The 24,383-nt window shown below is 42.6% G+C and overlaps 1 protein-coding gene across 5 annotated transcripts in view; it reads right to left on the bottom strand.

Moving 5' to 3' along the window:
* HDAC4 (histone deacetylase 4) overlaps positions 1-24,383 on the bottom strand; it is a 3,124,471-nt gene that overhangs the window by 2,914,772 nt on the left and 185,316 nt on the right. For all 5 annotated transcript variants that reach the window (XM_044075061.1, XM_044075057.1, XM_044075060.1 and 2 more), the window contains exon 2: positions 15,749-15,978. In XM_044075061.1, coding sequence (XP_043930996.1) covers positions 15,749-15,770 — 22 coding nt within the window. In that variant the 5' untranslated portion in view covers positions 15,771-15,978. The remainder of the gene's footprint in view (positions 1-15,748; positions 15,979-24,383) is intronic.

Consider the following 24,383-nt stretch of genomic DNA (forward strand, 5'->3'; position numbering starts at 1 on the left):
GATAAAAAGTTGGCAAGTGAATAGTTTGGTTTAGAGCCACACTTGATACCACCTTTGGCATAAATGTAGGGTTGGTTCTTAAAGACACCCTGTCCTGGTGGAAGAAAGGTTCCACTGCCATTAGTGCCTGTAATTCTGAAACTCTTCGTGCTGATGTTATTGCCAGTAGCAGAGCAGTTTTCCAACAGATGTATTTTAATTCTGCTGTGTTAGCTGGCTCAAATGGAGGTAAAGTTATTTTTTCCAAAATAAAGTTGAGGTCCCAAGTTGGTGTAGGTGCTCTACGGGGCGGTCTCATGTTTTTAGCCCCTCTGAGGTACTGTTTGAGCAAAGGATTAGAAAAAAATGGTGGATCTGTGTTGTAATGAGCAGAGATAGCTGAGGCATGGATCTTGATGGATGAAAAAGACAGGCCTTTGTCCAGCATCTCAATTAAGTATTGCAGTATCTGAGGAATGTTTGGGACTAGAGGGTCAAGGCTGTGCGCTTGGTTCCAGGCACAGAATCTCTTCCATTTGTCCGAGTATGCTTTCCTGGTGCTAGGCCTTCTGGCCTCCAGAATGATATCCATAACAGCTTTGGAGAGAGGCATTGCTTGCTTGACTAAGGAATTTTCCATGCAGCTATATTTAAGGTCTTTAGCTGGCTGTGAAGTATCTGATTTTTGTGCTGAGTCAGCAACTGTGGAATTTGTGGTAAAATCCACGGTGGTTCTTGTGTCAAGTTCTTTAAGACTGGATACCAGTGCTGGCGTGGCCAGTCTGGTGCAATCATTATCATTTTTGGCTCTTCCTGCCTGGCTTTTATGAGTACCTTTGGAAGGAGAGGTAAAGGGGGGAAAGCGTATACTTGTAGTTTTTTCCATCTGAATGAGAGGGCATCCACTTTCCATGCTTGTGGATGGCAGTGGTAGCTCCTTGTGCAGAATTTCTGTAATTGGCAGTTCTTTGGGGTAGCAAACAGATCTATGTCCGGGCTCCACCATTTTTGTGTTATCATTCTGAATATTTGTGGGTTCAGTTCCCATTTGTGTGGGTCCATAATGTTTCTGCTTAGGTCGTCTGCCAGTGTGTTTTTCTCTCCTGGCAGGAATTGTGCTTGCAGATGAGCTTGGTAGTTTAGAGCTGTGTTCCACAAGGTCATGGCTTGTCTGCAGAGGGGGTAGGAGTGTGTGCCCCCTTGCTTGTGTACCACATAACTGTGGTGTTGTCTGTCTTTAATAGTAATTGTCCTGGATGCAGTAGGTCCTTGAAAGCTATAATAGCATTTTGTACAGCTTGCATCTCTTTTTGATTGATGTGGAGATGTCTTTGCTCTATGGGCCACTCGCCCTGGATACATTTTCCTGCCATGTGTGCTCCCCAGGCGTAATCCAATGCATCTGTTGTCAGTGTCTGCCTGGCTGTGGGTTGAGTGAAAGGCTGTCCCTTGTTGAGGTGACAAGCTTGTGCCCACCATCGAAACTCCTGTTGTAGGCAAGGAATTAGTGGTATAACGGTTTCCAAACTTTGACAGCGTTGAGACCATACACTCTTTAGGTACCATTGTAGTTTCCTCATATGCAGTCTGGCATATGGAATTAGTAGTATGCAAGAAGCCATGTAACCCAAGGCCTGCAGAATTTCTCTTGCAGGGAGTTGGGTCTTTGTTCCCATTAACTGAAAATATTGAGTCAGATGTCCTTGCTTGTCTGGCGTGAGATAAGCCATCTGGGCCGTTGTGTTCAAGCTGGCACACAGGAATATTATCTGTTGTGAGGGCACTAGTTTTGATTTCTTTTCGTTTACTGTGTACCCCAGGCAACTTAATAACTTTTTTACGTACGCCAGATGCTTTAGTAGAATGTCCTTGCTCTCTGCTTGAATCAGGCAGTCGTCCAGGTATGGATAAATTTGAATTCCTTTTTGCCTGCATAATGCAATTACTGGTGCCAAGCACTTTGTGAATACCCTGGGCGCAGTGGATAAGCCAAAGGGCAGTGCAGAGAATTGATACTGCACTGAACCAGCTAGAAATCCGAGGTATCTTATGCAATTTTGTCTGATAGGGACATATGCCTCTAAGGTCCAAAGTCACGAGCCAAGCTTTCTTGCCCAGCATGGGAAGAAGCTGCTGTAGTGTCAACATCTTGAATTTCGGAACATCCAGGTAAGTGTTTAGTGTAGAAAGGTCCAGAATGGGTCTCCAGGCTTTGTCCTTTCTGGGAACCAGAAAGAGTCTTGAGTAAAATCCTTGTCCTTGTTCCTGTGGTGGTACCTTTTGAATAGTTCTCATGTCCATGAGTGCTGTAATTTGTTTTTGAGCCTCTGCCCATTGATTTGGTGGCAGATTTGGCATTCCTTTTATCCTTGGAAAGATGTGGAAATGGAACCTGTAACCTTGAGATACAATGTTGAGAACCCATTTGTCTTTGGTGATGCAATGCCAGTTGTGACAGAAAAGTGCCAGTTTTCCTCCTAAGGGGGCTGCCAAGAGAGAGCTGTTTGGCAGCTGTAGTGGAAAGTCATTGAGGCTGTTTTTTATAAGGCTGAGGCATGTCTTCCCCTTCTTTTTGGCCTGGTGTGCCCCATTGTCGAGGCCTGTAAGGGCCTTGCATCTGACCTCTACCTCTTGGATGTCTGTATCTGCCCTTTTGAGGTCTATGTGGGACTGGAAAGGACCAATTCTTTGTTGGCCAATTTCTGCTAAAATGAGGAGGCTGAACCTGTAGAAATCTTTCACTGTTTGCATAGATTTTGACTTATCCTCCATCTTCTTTAATACTTCCTCTGACTTAACTCCAAAAGTACAGTTTTGTACCTACCATAAATGTAGATGTTCGAGTGTTCACCCTGCTGCAGTCATCACACTTGGGTTATCCTGTCATGAGGCGGTCCCACAGTCGGCCGGAATTCCAAAGTCTTGGTCCGGCATCGGTTGCTGTCGCCTCTTCCCTGACGTCAGTGCGCCAGGGGTATATATAATGCAACCGATGCCATTTTCTTCAGTTTTTCTTGCCCCAGATGTCAGGTGCCCCCAAAAAGGTGGTCAGTAATTAGTACCAAATGGAGTAACCTCTCCACAAACACAAAATCCCTTCAGCTATAAGCAAATACATCAGTAAGGTATTGAAGAGATTTAGCCAGTAGATCAGAGGGGATGGAGGGAGGGTAACCTGGACTGCAGCAGGATGAACACTCGAACATCTACATTTATGGTAGGTACAAAACAGGTCTATGTCTGGAAGGCCCCATTTCTGAGTTATCATTGCAAATATTTGTGGATCTAGTTTCCACTTGTGGGGATCCTTGATGTTTCTGCCGAGGTCGTCTGCCAATGTGTTGTTCTGTCCTGGCAGGAATTGAGCTTTTAACTGAACTTGGTAAGCCAGAGCTGTGTTCCATAAGATCATTGCTTGCCTGCATACAGGGTAGGAATGTGTACCCCCTTGTTTGTTTATGTACCACATTACTGTGGTGTTGTCCGTCTTTATTGCAAGTTGACCTGGATGTAATAGATCCTTGAAGGCTATCAGAGCTTTCTGTACAGCTAGCATCTCTTTTTGATTTATGTGCAGATTCCTTTGATCTGCAGTCCATATGCCTTGAACACATTGTCCTGCCATGTGTGCCCCCCAGGCGTAATCTGAAGCATCTGTTGCGATAGTTTGCCTGGCCGGGGGCGAGGTGAAAGGCAGACCCTTGTTGAGGTGACATGCCTGTGACCACCACAGAAATTCCTGTTGTAGGCAGGGAATGAGAGATATCATTGTGTCCAAGCTGTGGCTGTGTTGAGACCATACGCTTTTTAGGTACCACTGTAATTTCCTCATATGCAGCTTTGCAAATGGTACTATTAGTATGCAAGATGCCATGAAGCCCAAGGCCTGCAGAATTTTTCTTGCAGTTAATTGGGTCTTTGTTGCCATTGTCTTGAAATATTGAGTCAGTTGTAGTTGCTTGTCTGGCGTAAGATAAGCCTTCTGGGCCGTTGTATTCAAGCTGGCACCCAGGAATGTCATTTTTTGTGAGGGTACTAGTTTTGACTTCTTTCCGTTTACTGTGTACCCCAGGCAGTTTAGTAGATGCTTTACAAAGGCCAGATGATGTAAGAGAATGTCTTTGCTTTCTGCTTGGATGAGGCAGTCGTCCAGGTATGGATATATTTGAATTCCTCTTTGTCTGCAGTACGCAATTACTGGTGCCAGGCATTTTGTGAAGACTCTGGGTGCAGTAGATAAGCCAAAGGGCAGTGCAGAGAATTGGTAATGGGTTGAACCTGCAATGAAATGGAGGTATCTTCTGCAACTTTGTCTGATAGGGACATGCAGGTATGCCTCCTTGAGGTCCAACGTTACTAGCCATGCTTCCTTGCCCAACATGGGAAGTAGCTGCTGTAGTGTTAGCATCTTGAATTTGGGTACTTGTAAGTGTTTAGAATTGAAAGGTCCAGAATTGGTCTCCAGGCATTGTCCTTTCTGGGCACTAGAAAGAGTCTTGAATAAAATCCTTGGCCTTGCTCTCGAGTAGGTACCAGCTGAATGGCTCTCATATCCATGAGAGCTGTAATTTGTTTTTGTGCCTCTGCCCATTGATTTTGTGGCAGGTTTGGCATTCCTCTTTTCATTGGCAAGGTGTGAAAGTGGAATATGTATCCTCGTAAAATTATGTCTAGGACCCATTTGTCCTTTGTGACAATGTGCCAGTTGTCTGCAAAAAGTGCGAGTTTTCCCCCCAAGGGGGCTGCCAAGAGAGTATTGTTTGGCCAGATGAGGTGCAAGTCATTGAATTTGCCTTCTGGTGAATTGGGACCTGTCTTCTCCTCCCTTCTGTGTTGTAGAGCCCCATTGGCAAGGTTTATACTGGGCTTGTGGTTGTCCTCTGCCCCTTAGGCGTCTGTATTTACCCCTCTGTGGTCTGTCAGTAGCTGGAAAGGACCAATATTTTGTTGCCCAGTTTCTGCTTAAGCGAGGGGGTTGTACCTGTAGGAAATCTTTGACTGTCTGCATAGATTTTGCCTTATCCTCCATTTTCTTTAAGACTTCTTCTGCTTTAACTCCAAAAAGAACATCCTGCTGTAAGGGAGCATCTAGTAGTTTTGAATTAACATGATCAGGCAGAGTTTGTTCCTTTAACCAAGCATGCCTACGTATAACAGACCCAGTGACAGCTGCTCTGCAGGAGGCCTCCAAAGAATCAAACCCACATTGTAAGGTATGTTTGCCCACCTGCTCAGTGGCGTGCAACACATCCTGTACGTCTTTCAATTCAGATTGTTGAGGGAGAGTGGTTATTCTTTGCTTTAACTGAGAGATTAGGAATTGCTGATACTTAAGCATGTGAAATTGGCAATTCAGTGCCCTCATAGCTAGTATGGCTGAGGTGTAAACCTTTTTCCCCAACATGTCTAGTGCTATGGAAACCCTCTCAGAAGGTACAGGGTTTTTAGCCATAGAAGCCTTAGCCCCCTTGGGACCCTGGGAGATAGTCTCTGGGTCAGCTACAGGGCTTTTGTAAAGAAATTTGTGGGAATCAGGCACTCTATAGTATCTGTCAGGCTTAGCCAGAGCAGGAGGTAGAGAGTCTGGGTTCAAACTGGATTCTAAGTAAACATCATCCACAATGTCCAAAACTGGTGGGATGGCAAGTGGTCTGTGTTGGGGGAGTAAAAGAAACTCTCTGAGCCTTTTCTTCGAGTCAGAGTAGTCCTGACCTTCCCAGTGAAAATGTTCCCTCATAGTGTGTAAAGTTTCCCCAAAGGAGTAGTCTTCAGGAGGAGAAGCTGAGGGAAAAGAGTCCTCAGCATCAGAATCTTAATAAGGAGAGGAGGAGTAATCTTGGTCCTCAGAGGAGTCTGAAGAAATGGACACTTGTTCAGAGGATGCATAATCTTCCTCTTGTCTAGGCCTTTTGTCAGGAGGGGGCTGGGAATCCCTGATTAAAGAAATTAAATCTTCAGCCATTTTGAGCATCTGTTTCTTAGGCATGGGGCCTTGAACAGGAGACTGAAGTGCAGTCCATTTAGATTTAGTAGGAGTCTTAGTCTTAGAAAACTTTTTAATGGTGAGAGTCGTCGGTCTGAAAACGCCTTCAGAAACCGATGGCGTTTCTGTAGCACCGACGTCTTTTGCAGCAATGTCGTCGGAAGGGCCTGAACTAAATGGCTGCGTCGGCCTGGTGCATTCCGCCAAAATCTCCGTAGTGGTCTCGGGTTCCAGATCTGCGGTAGTCATGGGCTGCGTCGGAGCCTCACTGTGGACCGGAGACCGGACCAGCCGAGGCCTCGGAATCTGGCTTAGGCCTGGGCTGCCTGTCCTTATCCTTGCGTTTTTTTGTGCACGCCGGTAGTCGGTTGCTCAGACGGCATGGTGTAGTTAAATTTCCTACCGAAGTAGTGTCGTGTGAAATCAAAGCGTCTTTTAATAGTACGCTTATTAAACCTAGCACAAAACCGACAAGTAGTGACATCGTGGTCTGGGCCTAGGCAAGGTATGCAATAAGAATGAAAATCCTTATGAGGTATTTGCTTCCCACAAGAAATACAATTGTTAACTTTTTCTGACATCGGTCTGAGGCAAGAAAAGTTTCCCCAATGGGGTACTTAGCTTTATAGAAGACTTCGGTCTGAAATTCGAATTCGAAAATCTCAGGAGTCGGCCGACCGGCACTTGCGAACTGCTTCTGCTTCGGGCACTGCAAGGGAAGAAAGACTGGAGAAAATGGCATCGGTTGCATTATATATACCCTTGGCGCACTGACGTCAGGGAAGAGGCGACAGGGACCGACGCCGGACTAAGACTTTGGAATTCCGGCCGACTGCGGGACCGCCTGACGACAGGATAACCTAAGTGTGATGACTGCAGCAGGGTAACACAATGAACATCAGCACATCCCGCTGCAAAGGTGCATCCAATAGTTTGACCTTAACATGATCTGGTAACGTATGTTCTTTTAACCAGGCATGCCTTCTAATGACAGAGCCTGTAACTGCTGCTCTACAGGAGGCCTCTAAGGAATCAAACCCACATTGCAAAGTATGTTTTCCTACTTGTTCAGCTGCATGCAATAAATCCTGCATTTCTTTTAAGTTAGGAGGATCTGAATCTGGAAGCATCTTTTGTTTCAACTGAGACATCAAAAATTGCTGATATTTTAGCATGTGAAACTGGCAATTCAAGGCTCTCATTGCTAAAGTGGCAGACATATATACCTTCTTTCCCCATCTGTCTAATGCTCTGGAATCTCTGTCAGAGGGAACTGGTTTTTTTGCTGATGAGGCCTTAATTCCTTTGGGTCCCTGAGAAATAGTTTCAGGGTCAACAACAGGGCTTTTGTACAGAAATCTGTGAGAGTCAGGGACTCTGTAATATCAGGTTTAACAGGGGCTTGGGGTAAGGAGTCAGGGTTCAAACTGGATTCAGTGTACACATCATCCACAATGTCTAAAACTGGTGGGATAGCAAGGGGTCTGTGTTGGGGGCAATAAAAGGAAGTCTCTGAGTCTTTTCTTGGATTCTGTGTAATCCTGGCCTTCCCAATGGAAATGTTCTCTCATGGTATGTAAGGTCTCCCAAAGGAGTAATCCTCAGGCGGAGAGGCTGATGGAATTGATTCCTCAGCATCAAAATCCTCATAAGGGGGTAAAGAATATCCTAGGTCTGAGGAAGAGTCAGAGGAAATGGACACCTGGTCAGAAGATTCATGGTCTGCATCCTGCCTGGACCTATTATCAGGAGGGGGATGGGACCCCCTGAACAGGGTGATTAGGTCCTCGTCCATTTTTAGCATTTGTTTCTTAGGCATGGAAGCCTGTCATGGAGAGAGTTGTGTCCGTTTCTTAGCCTTTAAGGAGGACTTAGACTTAACAGAGGGTTTAATAGTTAACTGGGTAGGTCTGAAAACACCCTCTGTGGATTGCTCAGCTACGTCAGTTTCCTCTGTAGGTTTAGGATCGGTAAACTAAAGGCCTAGTGTGTCCGAAGGCCCAGCCAGCTCCACGTGGGAGTCGGAGGCGGTGGTCGTCAGGGTCTGCGTAGGTGCCTCGCTGAAAAACGGAGAAATGGCGACTGGCCTAGAAGAGGCCTCGTCGTCCGTTTTGGGCCTTGGATGCCTGTCCTTTTCCTTGCGCTTTTTATGCATAGCAGTCGTCGGAATTTCCGATGGCATGGTGTAATTGAATTTTTTACCAAAATAATTTCGGGCAAAATCAAACCGACATTTAATAGTGCGCTTGTTAAACGTAGCACAAAACCGACAACCAGTGAAGTCGTGGTCAGGGCCTAGGCATGGAATACAATAGGAGTGGAAATCCTTATGAGGTATTTGCTTCCCACAAGAAATACAGTTATTAACTTTTACTGACATCGGTCTGAGGCAAGAAAAAGTTTCCCCAACGGGGTACTTAGCTTTTTTAGAAGACTTCAGTTCTGGATTCGGAATGAAAATCTCAGGAGTCGGCCGACCGGCACTTGCGAACTGCTTCTGCTTCGGGCACCGCGCGGCAAGAAAGACTGAAGAAAATGGCGTTGGCTGCATCTTATATACCCCTGTCGCACTGACATCAGGGAGGAGGTGACAGCAACCGACGCTGGACCAAGACTTTGGAACTCTGGCCGACTGCGGGACCACCTGATGGCAGGATAACCCAAGTGTAATGACTGCAGCAGTGTAACACGATGAACATCTGTAGTTACATTTATACATTCTAAGATTTTACAGAGGTGGAAGTTACTAAAGAGAAAACCCATGTGTAATTTAGTGGACTGTACAGGCAGCAGTTATGTATAAAAAATTGTTTTGTCATTTCAGTGAGAAGCTGACAGTACGTATTTGGGGAATATCGTACGATGAACACAAAGTCTTAACTTGGTGATGAGCATGTGCAGGACCGCGACTGGTTAAGATGTTGTTTAAGCATTGATTTCAAACCACTGAGTTTGTTGGAGTGTTTTATTTGTGTCGGGATACTATTCCAGAGCTTAGCAACATACTGGGAGTACAGTCTCCTGCAACATTATTTGACTTATTTGTAAGCAATAAGAATTTGTTACTAGAGTGGAGGTCCATTGTTGGACAGTAGGGCAGTAATAAGTTTTATAGTGCAGGACATTTTTCTGGATGATGAATGAGTTTGTGTGCTGTAGTTAGTTGTGAATATGTTAAGTTAGTTCTGCAGTTCAAGCTAGCTTTAAGCTAGGACAATGGTGGGTCCTATGAGAGAGACTGGTTGCAAATTTAGCTATTTTGTTGCAGGAGGAGACATTTCTGTGAAAATTCATCCTATTAGCAAACCAGTTCTTTTTTATTGTGAAGCAGCAACTTCAAATGATTACAATATGCCAGTGCATGGGAGGTGTGGTGGTTCTGACCACAAAGAAACAATATTTTGCAGTGTTTAGTGCTGCTCAGGTAACTTTCCTTCAAAGCAGGTTTGAGACTCTGCTGTGGCCAAGCTGGTTCCTCAGCCCACTATTATAACTCTCAACTTCCTATCACAAGAAATCTAGATAAAGCCTTAAATAATGGGGGGGGGAGCAAGGACCCCAAAATAGGGCCAGACTTTAAATATTGTTCTTATAAACTTAGAATGTTGTTAGAACAACAAGTTTTGTGTTAGCTTGCTTTTTTTCTGAAGAATATTTATTTATTTACATATTTATTTACTTTTGATAGCAGTAAGGATGTAAGTGAAGAAGGGAGAGTAAGGCGATACAAGGAATAAAAATGTACTTGTTCACATTTAGGGATATAGTTTATCCTGGTTTTGAGCAAAAAGAAAGACAGATTTTAGCTAAGAAGTCTTTCAGAGTGGTTTTGAAACAAGGGAGGGGGTGTAGACCCGATGGATAAAGGTAAGGCGCTCCAGGCCTTAGCAAGCTTGTAGGAATACAGACAATCCCCAGCAGATTTGCTAGGTTTTTAGAAAGACAGGAGTTTTTGGTCACTGGACTGCACTGACTGACTGGGAATATAATTGTGTAAAAAACATTTTTTACTGCTGGACAGGCAGATGGATGCTGGATAATTAGTTAATATTTTATAATTTTATTACATTTACTGGTGTTATTTAATATTAGTGTAGCAGTTAATTTTATTTTTATATTAAGAAAATTGCATTTCGGTTTTATACAAGTTCAAAGTTTGATACAAGTTCAAATGTTAATATAAATATAACACCATTATTCTGGTTATATTTTGTGTTTAATATTTTGTCTGTTCTTCAATTTGAGTTTTGAATGTTGGTATCCCACAATTCCATTAGAGTGAGTAGGGTTATATAATTATGTATGTAAATGTTATGTTAATCAGCATCCAGGTTTTTGGCCATGCACCTACTTTTCATGGGCGTTTGCCCAGATTTGTGATGATTCCAGGTTGAGAGGTATGGCAATAGTTACAGCTGTACCTTTAGTACTATGAGATTTGTTAAACACAGCCTGCCAATTTCTTACCATGAGAAGAGTAACAGAACATAATGCAGTGTGTGTTGACCATTTACAGATTGTTTTTACACTTCAAGTTCTTCCCTCCCTTCCTACAGCAACAGAAACAAGCAACTGACTGGACACTGTACACGTACCACAGCAGTAATGTTCAAATGATAACTCAGTATTGGGTTTAGCTGCAATAAAACCTATCAGAATATTTTAAACAGGCCTCAGAAAATGCTAAGAATGAAACATGCATTCTAAATGAGAACAGCTGTGGAGAGAGAAAACACGTAAATGAAAAAAAAAATGTTAATATGATTTGCTTTCTATTAAAGTAAGTGTGCCTATGTCTCAAGTGATAATTTAATAAAGGTGTTGAAAAAAGGATGAAACATATGTACATGACAATTGTGTATACTATAATATATTTAGCAGGTTATACTTTTATACATCTGTAATATGACCATACATATTTTTCATTTCTTTTCAGTATATTTAGCTAATTGCCACTGTTGCTGTTTCTACACAAGAAAGACTATGCAAACTTTTAAAGACTAAATCAGGCAACATCTAGCAAACACTGAAAAGAGTCAATGTAGCAATGTTTTGTCAAAACATATTAAGACACAGACAGCACTCAGGTTTCAATGTAATCTGTACTTTGGGTGACACAAACACTGGTGGTGATCTTGATAAACTATTACATTTAAAAAATAAGTGATAGCACACATTTAATGAATGTGTGTATCCAGGTGTGCACAAGTAAAGTTTCTCTATAAGACTTGTTTAATATTTTCACTATCAACCTTACTGTTCTCTTTAGTCCTGCCAGTTTGTCGCCTCTTCCAACACTTCCTTCAACTGATACATGACTTTACACTTTTGTCTCTTCCTTGCTCCTTCCTTAATGCAGTCCTATCCTCCCCCTCCAGTGCTCTAATTTCTGCCACCCTTATGTAGTATTTACCACTGCATTTCTTAAGTGAACAAAGTCTGCCTTCTTGTGATATTTGGTATCTCTTGCTACAGCATAGTCTGATATTTCTCTAGGGAAGGTAAACCACAAAGTGACACCACTGTTGGCCAGTGGCTCTTTCAGATCAATCACGGTCTCCATTCTGAATTATCAGTAGTAGGTCATGGCTGTGTTCCCTACAGATTACAGCTGCTACTTTTCGCTCACGATAAACTTCCAACAAAACTTATAATACTTCCCTCCTAATGGCCTAACAAGATCATCTTTCAGAGTATCCTTAAGTACTACTCCTCTTTGTCTAGTAACTAATAACACTACTCATCATCCAGTCATAGATCTGCAGGTCTGATCACAGTGAACCTTCAGGGCTGCTGTACTTCCCTTTTGAGATTCAAGGCCAACAACTTCAGCTGTTCCTTCCATTTCTCTGTATCCATCTTTGCACAGTGCCTCCTCTTTTGCCATCTTAAACACACACCAATACCCTGCCACCGACTTTGCTTATTGTGTTCCCCTAAGATATTAGGAGTTGAGAGAATGTCTGATCCTAATCCTTACCCATCACTGCCCTAATTTCTGTTATGTCTGACAATTGTCTATACCACTCTGTAAGTACAGTACACTACTGCCTCACAAGCAAAAGCATTTGCTCACCACAGCCTCTCTTGTTCCCTTCCACTGCCTCTTGTGCTTCTTTTTCTGCACTCTCAGTGCTAATGTTACCGAATCCATTACCATCACATTTCAGCTTACTGGAATTAATACTTCAAAATGATCCACTAAGCCTTGACAGCATTATTACTAAACATAGTAAAATACAATAGGTCTGTGGCATTTTGTTCAGGTCATCTACCTGCCTAAACAAGGAATGTAAACTTGCAGACACATTGTGACAAATAGCATCCACCATTTGATCATTCCATTTGGCATGGCCAACAAAATTACTTAATCTGGCTGACAAATATTCTCTCTAGAAGGTGAGCAACACATGTATTGATAAGTACAACACAATATATGTTTGCACTGGCCATTCAATTTTGTCCTGTCAGCTGACTTGCATTTTTAGGCATAATTAACCCTTTCATTCAATACCCAAAATGTTCTTCAATTGAAAGACATGATGACAAAATAACTACTTATCTCTGTAGCCCTAAATATTTTACTGTAAAAACAAATTAAATTGGTAATTTGATAAGTCTTGCATTTACATTGCTGTCAGCTACTATGACAAATTCATTTTTTTGGTGTTTAAACTCAAAACCATATGAGCAGAACATAAAGATTAATTTGGGAAACAATAATACACTGTTGGCTACTGAAAACAAAATCATGCAAACACGTTTCACATTACATGTAAAAATACACAGATCCTACTGGTTAAGGTCCTCTCCCACAGCATATCTCTCAACAATCCAGAATTTCAGAGAATGGCCAGATTTCTGCCTCATATTATTGACCTGTTTCTCATTAAATGTGGTTTCTGGCAGATCACTGAGCACTAAAGTCACTAAATAATGCATTTGAGTTTCAGATTTCATATTCTTCAAAAAATGCATGCCAATTGAAAACCTTTTATTCTATCAACTTAGAGCAATAATCAAAATCAGTCGCTAATTTTGGTCCTTTGTCCCATTATTTTTGGCTATGCTGAAACTTCATGCACTAAGAGGTTGAGAAGTATGTTCCAGTCAGTTCATGTCTCGAAGATCATACCTTTTCACAACACATTACCAACAGCAGAAACACACGTTGATACTGACTGTATAACAGTACCAATCATATGCACAGAGATGCACTTTCTACATACATGGACATTTCAACGTTGTCATATTAACAGATCCATATGATGACTAAATTATTCAGTAAACACAACATGCAGGTATGTAACACTGCACATCTCTTAGTGACAACCTCCATAGCTGAAGACATTCAAACAAACCCCTGGAATCAAGTTCTTATCTGAATTTCAGTCAGCACCTAATCTGGATTTGTGTTCTGACATTATTAAAACACAATTCAAGACGAAGTACACTTCTGTATGCAAATCACTGTTAACACTGTGGAAAAAAGCATCTGGGTCAATGGTTCAATGAATAAACAAACACAAGGCCTACATTGGCCAATTTAATGTTTGTCTAATAGACATCACTGGAGAACATAGAATTTTAGGAAACCGGTTATTGTTTAGAGCAATATAAAAATCCATGTTAACTAATGCTGTACAAATGTGCATCTTTTTGTAGCACCAATATCTCCAAGTAGCATAATCCAAAAACAGCAATGCCATGGTGCATTTACCATTAAATAAAATATTACATGAAAATATGGTTTTGGTTAGCAAATTCACATTGTAAACTTCAAACTGCTGAAAGTCCAGTTTATTTTTTATCCGTCAACACAGGAACAGCTACTTCTTAAAAAGCAGCAAATTTTCATACAGTGACGGTACAACAAGAGTTAAACAGACCCTTACAATAAAATAAGGAGGCTGAACTTTCAAATGACTGCTGTTTGTTACCGGCACTGCAACCCATTTTGTTGATGTATTCTTCAAAGGTCTCAGTAACATTAACAGTCCCACTTCTATTCAGAAACAGCTAGCTGAAGACTTGATCGCATGATGTCACAATCCAACTGACACTAAAAATAGTAGAACTACTACTGAATACAGTAATAAACATTTTGAGTTTGGCCCCCTGAAGAAGAAGAAATTTGAAAGTCTAGGTGTGGAAGAATCTAGTACTTGTTTGCTCTTTGAGAAGGAGATTCCCCTACCGATGCAGACATCCTGCAAAAGGGCCTCACCGAGACAGACACCTGGTGCCAAAATTATGGCCTCAAGCTAAATGCCAAAAAGTGCATTGTCATCCTCTTTGGTAAAAACACGGTACCCATGAATTATCAAATAGGGGGAAGTTCACTTAACACAGAAAGTGTGATAAGAGACCTTGGGACCCAAGTGGATAGTAACCTCTCCTTAGACAATCACATTGCCACAGTGGTCAGAAAATCTTTCTACGTGGCCCACCTAATCACAAAAGGGTTCACATCTAGAAAAAAGGAAGTCATCATCCCCCTCTACTCATCACTTATCAGACTTCTTATAGAGTACAATGCCCAGTTTGTGATGTACCTCACAAGACACCTGCAACAACTGGAGAGGCCCCAAAAGTATCTCACCAAGAGGATTGCTGGCCTCAAACAGTTGCCCTATGCCGACCGGTTCAAGAAACTCCAACTCTACCCGGTTTCATACCGCTTACTCCGAAGAGACCTCTGTCTGACATACAAAGCTATGTCAAACCAGGAATTGATGGACATACTCCACTTAAAGAAATCCCAGTCTCCCCGAGCTACACGCTCGAGGGACCTAAACCTCACCACAACAATAAATAGGACATGCTGGAGAGATAGATTCTTGTCCCAGACACTTCCCATGCTCTGGAACAAAATTCCTATCTACATCAAGCAGAGCTCAGTATTAGGGCTCCAAGAAAAACCTTGATAAGTGGATGGGTAATACAAAGTTCACCTCTGGGATCACGTCTGGGGCTCTGCTCGATAGAGGGGCAGGTGTGGTGAAAGCCAAGAGACTGTTGGCTATGCTTACTTTGGCCCTCGGGCTGATAGCCTAGTACCTATCTATGAACCTATGAGAGCCTGTCACCAACAGCACAGTACCACTTTCTTCTGTTCAAGTAATCAATTTGAAGGGAGTGGACCTAGGAGTACATTAGGTTGTGGTGCAATTGGCATATGCCTGGTTACTCTCTTTGTCTGGTACATGGGCGTTTGGTAAAACAAAACTACATGCAACTACTAAATAAAACAACTGCTAACTCACTCATAATATTAAGGATTAAAATGATAATTAAAAGGAAACTAACACAGTGTATAGCTTTCAAACTATTACTACAGACTACACAGGTTCGCTAAACACATTACTAAACAGTTTAATTCGTTTATATCCTCTTAGAAACTTGCTTGTTTCAGGACTCTTAACAAGTCTGGCAAAAAGGAAACCAGCTAAAGATTCATAAAAAAACAAGGAAATGTCCCTTAAGTCCAGTGGAGATGTTAAGAATTCTTCACCGAAAAACAAAGAAACCAAAAGACCTGACCATGGTATTGAAACCATTAAAAAGATGCAACATCCTTCCAAAACGCAAACGTTTTTACCCAATAAAAAGGAAACAATCAACTCAGTCTAACTTAAGAGAGCAGTACACAGAATTCTGATATCCAAATCTGAATGGAATTTATACACTTTAAAAATAACTACCACAAATAAATAACATCTACAATAACATGCAGAAACAAGAACATCATTAAGTTTGAACATTATTTCATAAATTCAAACTTACCTGGATGGCTTTGAGAGCTCATGATTTGCAAGAGTCAATCCTTCAGTACCTCAAAATGGATCGAAATATTCACACTTGTCAAAGTAGCCCCCAAAAACGCCTTTGTGCCACCAATACATACAAATGCAGAGGGTTAATTTTAAGTGCCAGGTAACCTCCAAGTCATAATGACACAAATGTGGAAACAGTAAAATAATCCAGTAAACTGTCTATCTTGAGAGATCTTTGACCTGCAAAACATGAATAAAAGTCATTTTTAACAGACATGCTGCCATATATGAAATACAACTAACAGTGGTACAAAACGGACTAGCTGCAAAGTCCCAAAGACAAGATCCGTACTGACAATATCCTGATGCTAAAATCCTGAGGCACAAAATCACAACAAGATGAAATACCAACTACACAATAACAGATGCTGGTATATACAGACAGCCAACTTCCAAGGCTTGCTTTTAGATGAAAGGGTTGTGACTAATGTCATGCAGCATTTTAACTGCAATAAATCCCTTCCTCTTACTATGAACAACCCTGTCACAAAACTTTTACTCCTGGTCCTCCTTTTCGATTAAGTACGACAGAAGACATGTTTAATGATAATCAAACTTCAGTATTGCAGTTTTCACAGCCTAGCCTCAGGTAAACATTGTGATGTATTCTTTTTCTGCACTTTAAGATAATGCTTGGCTTTTAGCCACTTGCTCACTATCATGCACGTGTGACAAATGACAAAGCTTATTAATTGTTAAACTCTCTTTAACCTTACAAACTGAAAAAATATGTATAAATTTCTGGTTTGCACACAGGAAAACAGCACAGTTGTGTTTCAAACTTACAATAATTGTAGGTGTGGGAGCAGATCAATGTTGCATACTGTTTTTGAGACTTCCAGCTGTGCAGAAGCCTGCAAACAGTCTGAATACCAGATGCTTTTACCATCCCACAGCCAGCATACATCCACTGTGAACCAACATCTGGACATCGGGTTATAAAGAGGGTGTCAGCCAGCACAATCTTCAGTTTGTTTGTTTTTTTATCCACAGACTAAGGAGTCAGATGGTACTGAGATGGAGCATGACCTTTTCCAACCATCCCTACTATAAGACAGGGTCCCTGACATAAGGGCTAGGGAGTGGAGATGATGAATGGGATGAGGGGACCCATCCCAACTTGAGAGAGAGGGTAAGGAGGGGTAGGAAAGGGTGAAGTGACATTTATCTACTCAAACATTTACAATTACGGTAAGTTAGAAACACAACTGTACAATGTTCATTTTAGTCAGTGTTGGACTTCTGAATCTTGGGAAGACTCTCAAAGCTTTTAGGTGTATATTTAGACATGAATATTATCTGGGGACAGTCATCTCTGCAGGATGGCAGATGTGAACCTGGCTCTTGTCCTCCAGATGGACCTAGGGTAGTGCATGGTGAAGGTGTGGACAAAAGGCCAAATACCTGTCCAATAGGTATCATCACTGGTTTACCACAAGGCTCTTTCCTTGGTTCCCTCTTCTTAAACATTTTCACCAACACCCTCTATACATCCACACAACAGGCCACCTTAACACAATGTGCAGATGATTCCACTCTTATTAGCACATCTGACAACATGGTACACCTCCAAAAAATTACTCTGGAAGCTTTAACGGCCACTAAAACATGGCTTTGTAACTCAAAATTTATGATCAACCCAAAAAAGACAAAACTACTACTTTTTTTCCCCCACATCCCTCTCTCATGAAAAAACAAAATTTAAATTCCTCTCTCTTGAGAATACAACCACTGAAGTCACTTCCCATAGCAAATTATTAGGGGTGATAGTGGACTAACTTTGGGAGGCATGATGCCAGGGAATCTTCTTGGGCTAGGCTTATATAGGTCCCAGGGCCTTTAGCCTAGTACACACCTATGAACCTATGATAAGCTTACATTCGGCTGGCATATATACACTTGCACAAGAAAAACTCCTCAAAAACTAGGGATGCTTTAAAGCCAAAAACTTTCCCACCGATGAAATTAGAACTACACTTGCCAATACTTATCTCCACCCCACACTTATTTATGGTGCTCCCACCTTTACTAACCTCCAGGCTTCACAAAAATTAAAACTAGAGCAATGCTATAACAAAGTTGCTAAATTTACAGCAAACACCCCTTTTCAGAATCCACCACTGTATAGCACAAAAAAAACTCAACTGGTTAGAACTGCCTCATCAACTAACATATACACCACTTCTTACCACCTATAAAATTATCCAACATCCATCTGCCTGTCCAGCACTAAAAAACATTCCACATAACTATGTTCCCAGTCGGTCAGTGCGATCCAGTGACCAAAAACTCCAGTCTGTCTAGAAACCTATCAAATCTGCTGGGCTGCTAAGGCCTGGAACTCCTTACCTCTAGCCATAAGGTCCCCACCCTCCCTCCCATCTTTCAAAAAGTACAGTTTTGTACCTACCATAAATGTAGATGTCCGATAGGTATGCATCTGCAGTCCTTACATATGGGTTGTCCTGCCTCAGGCAGCCCTTCGGTTGGCCGGATTCCAAAGTCTGGGTCCGGCGTCGGCTGATGTCGCTCCTTTCCCCGACGTCAGAGCGCCTGGGGTATAAAAGCGTCAGCCGACGCCATCTTCCTCAGTTTTTCTTGCCCCAGATGCCAGGTGCCCTCTAAAGAAGGCTAAATTTGGAGAAAAGAATAAATTCCAATCATGCACAGCAATAAAAAAACAAATACACCATAAAAGATAACCCCAGCTAGCTGAAAAGAGGGATAGTTACCCAAAGAATACCACTGAGGGGTAGGAGGGAGGGAAAACCTGACTGCAGATGCATACCTATCGGACATCTACATTTATGGTAGGTACAAATCTGTACTATGTCCTTCAAGGATGCATCTGCAGTCCTTACCTATGGGTAGAATACCATAGCCAAGCTGGGGGAGGTAGGACCTAAGAAAAGGATGGTGTAGCTAACATGCCCTGCAGGACTGCAGTAGCAAAGCCTGCTCTGGATCTGGAATATAAAGGCAAGTTGTAATGCTTGGAAAATGTATGCACAGAGCTCCATGTAGTAGCTTCTAAAATGTCCTTTGTAGCCACCCCTCTTAAGAAGGCTGTGGAGGTGGCCGTTGCTCTGGTGGAATGAGGTCTGATGTTAGCTGGCACAGCTTTTCCATGAAAGGAGTAACAGAATCGAATGCAATTTCCTATCCATTTTGAAATTGTTTGTTTGGAAATTGCTTTTCCTTGTACACCGGCAGCATATGCTACAAACAGTTGGTCAGTTTTTCTGTAAGGCTTAGTTCTGTCCAAGTAGTAGTGCAACTGTCTGTGAATGTCCAGGGTATGCAGAAGTTTCTCTCCCTTATTTTGTGGGTCTGGAAAGAAAGTAGGCAGGTGGATAGCTTGGTTTAGTGAGACTCTGGATACCACCTTTGGCATGAATGAAGGATTGGTTCTCAGAGAGACTCTGTCCTTATGGAAAATGAGAAATGGTTGTACTGCCATGAGGGCCTGTAACTCAGATACTCTTCTTGCTGAGGTTATGGCCAGAAGGAAGGCAGTCTTCCAAGACAGGAATTGCAGTTCTGAAGATGCTGCTGGTTCAAAGGGAGGTAGAGTTAATTTTTCCAACATGAAGTTAAGGTCCCATGCAGGCACTGGAGGTCTCCTTGGAGGGTTGATGTTTTTTATCCCTCTTAGAAAAGTACAGTTTTGTACCTACCATAAATGTAGATGTCCGAACTGGATAGCATCTGCAGTCATAACAAATGGGTTGTCCTGTCGTCAGGCAGCAGCCCTCGGCGAGGGATTTCCCCAAGAGTCCGGTCCGGCTGATGTCGTGACTTCACTGGACGCCATCTCTGCTGGTCTCAGTGTTTCTTGCCCCAGATGCCAGTTGCCCTCTTGAAGGCTAAATTTTGATAAATGCCAATGTTTCCAAAAAAAAAGTGAAGAACAAAACAAAAAAAATAAGTATGTACATATTATATACAAACACATACACCAAGAGAGACTCCCCTAGCTATTATTAGAGGTAAATAGGGTGGAGGAAGAAAAATTATAAGTTAGTTAGGATCCCAGTACAGCAGTGGTGGCAAACCCTCGGGATCTAGAGTATGAGAGAATTATAATAATGCTTGGCGGAAGAAGGTAGGTAGGTGGATTGCCTGGTTTAAAGACACTCTGGATACCACCAGGCATAAAATGTAGGAATTAGTTCTCATGACACCCCTATCTTGATGGAAGATTAGGAAGGGTTGCACTGCCATTAAGGCCTAAGTAGTTCCAAACCTCCTTGCTGAGGTAATTGCCAGTAGGAAAGCAGTTTTCCATGACAGGTGTTGGTTATAGATGATTGCTTGCTGTTGGTTCAAAAGGAGGATGTCAACTTTTTAGCACAAAGTCTAAGTCCCAATGGTGGTTTCCTTGATCCCTCTGAGGAACTGCCTGAGTAGAGGATGCGAAAAGACAGGGTGGATGAGCAAGCTGTATTCTGCTGCTATTGATGCATGTATCTTGATGGAGGAGAATGGGGGGGTATGTAGCGAGAGCTCTGGGTTTGGGTGCATGATGTTGTAGTTGTTCTGAGTTAACATCAAAAGGTATCAGTTATTGACCACATTTCCAGACGAGACATGCTCCATCCTCACCAGGTGTGGTACCCAGTCTTGTGGAGCTACTATCGGATTATCCCTTGACATCTTTGATTTTCTGTGTAGTACCTGTACTGGCGGGAAGGAAGAGGTGGAAATGCATGCTGTGCTCCAGCTGAAGGATAGAGGATAGAGTCCCCATGCAAGTAAGGAATCTCCTTGTGCACTTTTTGTAAAATTTTTTGAGCTGGGATTTGATAGATCTATGTAAATAGGTCTATTTTTTATTGATGGCCTCTTGAATGTGGCCTTGATAGCATCCATTCGTGCACATCCGAGTGGTTCCTGAGCCGGTGGTTCTGGTGGGGTGTCTTTCTTTTAGGGTGTTCTCTTTTCCCAGCACAAATGACACTATAACTGGATGTTGTAGCTGAGAGCAAATCCAAAACATCAAAGGGTATTCTGCATAGGGGTGTGAATGTGCTTTGTATGCCTTGATGTTTGTTGTCTGTCTGGTTCGTCCTTATCCTTATCGTCAAATGGTTGGAATTTGAATTGTTGGATTTTCACAGTTTTGTTTATTGCCATTTTTTTTTTCTTTTGTGCAGGCAGCTGGTCTTGGAGTCCACAATCCCTGTATGCATTTTCAGTCCAGCATGTGCATCCCCATCCCAGGCGGTCCCATCTGCCAGGTTGGCTGAGCTTGCCCGAAGTTGTGAAGGGTAAGCTCTGTGGACTGGGATGCTTGAGCATGAGCCCACCATAGGAACTCCTGTTTGGGATAGGTGGGGAGTGTTTTCTAGCTTTGCCTGTGTGCTGATTCATAAAATTTTAGTACCATTGTAGCTTTCTCACCACTTTTCTGCATGTGGGGATCTGGAGATGCAGCATGATGCCATGAAGCCCAAGGCCTGCAGAACTTTTGACTTGCTTTTTGTGCTGGTTTTTTTTTCTGCTGTTAATGTAAAGGGAGTTCTTTTTTGTTTTTTTTTGTTAATGCCATTTTTTTTTTTTTGTTTTGTTCCTGTGCTACCAAGCATGTGCTCTTGTTTGGTTTGCATATCAGTTCTGACTTTTGTAAATTGACTATGTAATGTAGGGTATCCGGTGTAAGACCTTTGTAAAATTGTTAAATGCTTGCTTTGTTGTCCGCTTGTTGTTGGTGCAGCTTGCTTAACAGGCAGTAAAATTTGGATTCTGGATATCGGAGGATTTTTATTGATCTGCAGTGGCGATTACTGATGCCTTGCATTTGTGAATACTCTGATAAACCAAGATAGATAAAGGGCATAATGCTCTGATAAATCAAGAAATCTGATGCAAGAAATCTGAAATGGGGCGTATCTGACGGCAGGCATGCCTCCTGAGATCTGCCTCGGCCAGCCAGTCTAGAGTTACCAGCCAACACTCCTTGCCCAGCATGAAGCATTTTGGAATTTGTCGACATGAATTTTGGGACAATGACGGATGTGTTCGTTTATAGGTCTCCAACTCGAGGGTTCCAACTTTTCAGAAGAGTTTGGAGTAGACTCTGTTGCCCTGTTCTCTGTTATTGGTACTTTCTGTTATTGGTCATCTTTGTTAATTTCATATCTTGTTTAGGAGCTCTATTTGCTGTAGGAGAGTAGGTTTGGCATTCCTCTTTTACTAGTAAGGCATTCCTCTTTTTGCCTGGTAGGTGGTTTGCAAAATTTGAACAGTGGTTGCAATCTTTTGCCAAATTTTCTAACTTTTTCGCCTTGATATAGTGCAATTTGCCAAGTGCTAACTCCCTGGTCCGCGTGTGCCAGAGCCAAGTGTTTGTGATTGTCCTGTTGCAGTGGCAGTGGCTGTGTCTGTGCCCTGTTTATTGCCTTGCCACTGTCGGGGTGCCTCCCTCGCACCTCCACTTTGGATATTGGTAGGTGCCTCCGCCTATTCTGCCCTGATGGGATTTGCTTCTAGGCCTGAGGACCTAAAATTTGGCCAGTTCCCGCTAAACCTTGGGGTTGGTACAGACATTCCCTTTTCTACTATGTTTGTAACCGTTTGCTGATTTCTCCATTTTCTTCCATTTTTGTTGGGCAGGTGCACATTAACAGACTGGCCTTATCCATAGAGCATCTAAGCAAATTGTTTTAACCATGCCCAGACCTGTATCTTCACAGCTTTCATGCATGCTTACTGCGCCAGTCATGGCCGATCAAAATGGCATTTCCAGCATCATCATATCATCACATTATGATCATGGTTACTGTAAACCTGTTGGATAGCTGCCGCATTATAACTAATACAGGAGATTATTTTGGATTCTATCTACCATTTCTAATTAGTTAACTAATCAAGCATAAATTCTGGTATTGGATCATTTATCAACTGATAGTGGCAGGTCTCTAGCTGAGAGAGTAGCAGGAGGTGGACACTTTTTCCCTTTCCTCCATAAGGACCTTTGTAAGAGAAGGAATAGGGTTTTTGCTTTGGTCCTGCTAGTTTCGGGAGGGTTTTATGGTTTCGCATGTAATTCTGTGAGGGGCCTCATAGGTGGTGATGAGTGTCTCCCTGACTGTAAAATCTATCTGGTTTGGCCAGGGCTGGAGGGTAAGAATCAGAGTAGTAAAACACCATTAAAAACAGGTCATGCCACAAAGGGTACACAGGGTCATCCTAAGTGGGCTATGTTGTGGTGTGTGGGCTGAGAAAAGTCTCAGTCCTTTTCTGAATCTGAGAAATCTTGTCCCTATTGGAATTGTTTCTCTCTCATGTAAGGTTTGGAAGGCAAAAAAATTGGCTGCTGGAGGAGCAGCTGGGAAATGGATCTTCAAAATGAATTCATGGTGTTAGGAAAAGGAGCCCTTGCTTTTCATAAGTGTACTGGGCTGAGCTGGCCCAGAGAATCAACATCAGAGGGACTGGCTCGAATCTGTGCTCTTGAGATCGCAAGGGGGCTCTGAGAGGTTAAATCTTCTGGGGGCTGGAGGCCCTGTCTCTTTGGCGTGATATTAAATCTTCACAACGTAAGCTGAGAAGAACTTGAAGTGTTGTGTGAGGGGGGGGCCTGAGTAGATGGGGCAGCAGAGGCTGCTGCTTTTACCCTGCAAAGGCCTTAGCTAGCTGGCGAGGAGGCTCCAGCATAGCTGTGCTGGGGTAGAGACATCCAAAGGGGATTGGTGTCTGATAAAAGGAACTACAGTTCAGTTGAAAAAAGCAACCACAAGATTGAACTATTCAACTAAGGTAGCAGGAGCCTCAGTAATAATGATAGCTGAAGATTGACCGTTTTCTCGGTTTCGTCAAAACGAGACTTTATTTCGGTGTGTAACCGGTGGTTTCGCGGAAACCGCCATCCGTAAAAATTTCTTTGCATTTTTTTAAATAATTTGGGTGCCGGGAGGATCCGACGGCATAATGTACGCAAAACGACTGACAAAAATTGTTCGAAGAACTCCCACCGCCTTCACAAGTCACGTTGAAAAGGCGCTAAAAGGCCGTAACAGGCTGTTACCGTGGTTCGGGCCGTGGTGGCAGAGACAGTAAGAGTGTGAAACAAGAATGAGGTTAGTGGGTCTAAATCTTTAAAACAGTGACAGTACTCTTCTGACACTGAAGGAGGCTTTTTGAGGTCCCCAACGGGTACTTAGCAGAGGTTAAGCGGTCGGCTCTTTATTCGCAGTAATCTAGTATTCTGATTAGCCGCAATCTCGTAACAGCTTCGCTCGGGCTTACGCCGGCAAGCTGAGCTGGAGGGCAATGCGAACAGACTTTAAGTTATAGCCCAAGAGAGCAGGCAAGACATCGGTGAAGCGCTATCAGCTGAAGCCGATCCAGACTTTGGAATCAAGCGACCTGAAGCTGCCTGACGACAGGACAACCCATTTGTTATGACTGCAGATGCATCCATGAAGGACATCTGCCTTAGCAGAGGATGAGAAAATACAGGTGGATCAGTGTTATACTCTGCTGAAATAGCTGAAGCATGAATTTTTATGGATGAATAAGAAAGGCCATTATGGAGCATTTCAGCCAAGTATTCAAGGATATGTGGAATGCTCATCACTGTC

This window comes from Protopterus annectens, chromosome 6.part0 (genome assembly GCF_019279795.1).
Source record: "Protopterus annectens isolate FY-2018-M chromosome 6.part0, PAN1.0, whole genome shotgun sequence".
In the NCBI taxonomy this organism is placed as follows: domain Eukaryota; kingdom Metazoa; phylum Chordata; order Ceratodontiformes; family Protopteridae; genus Protopterus; species Protopterus annectens.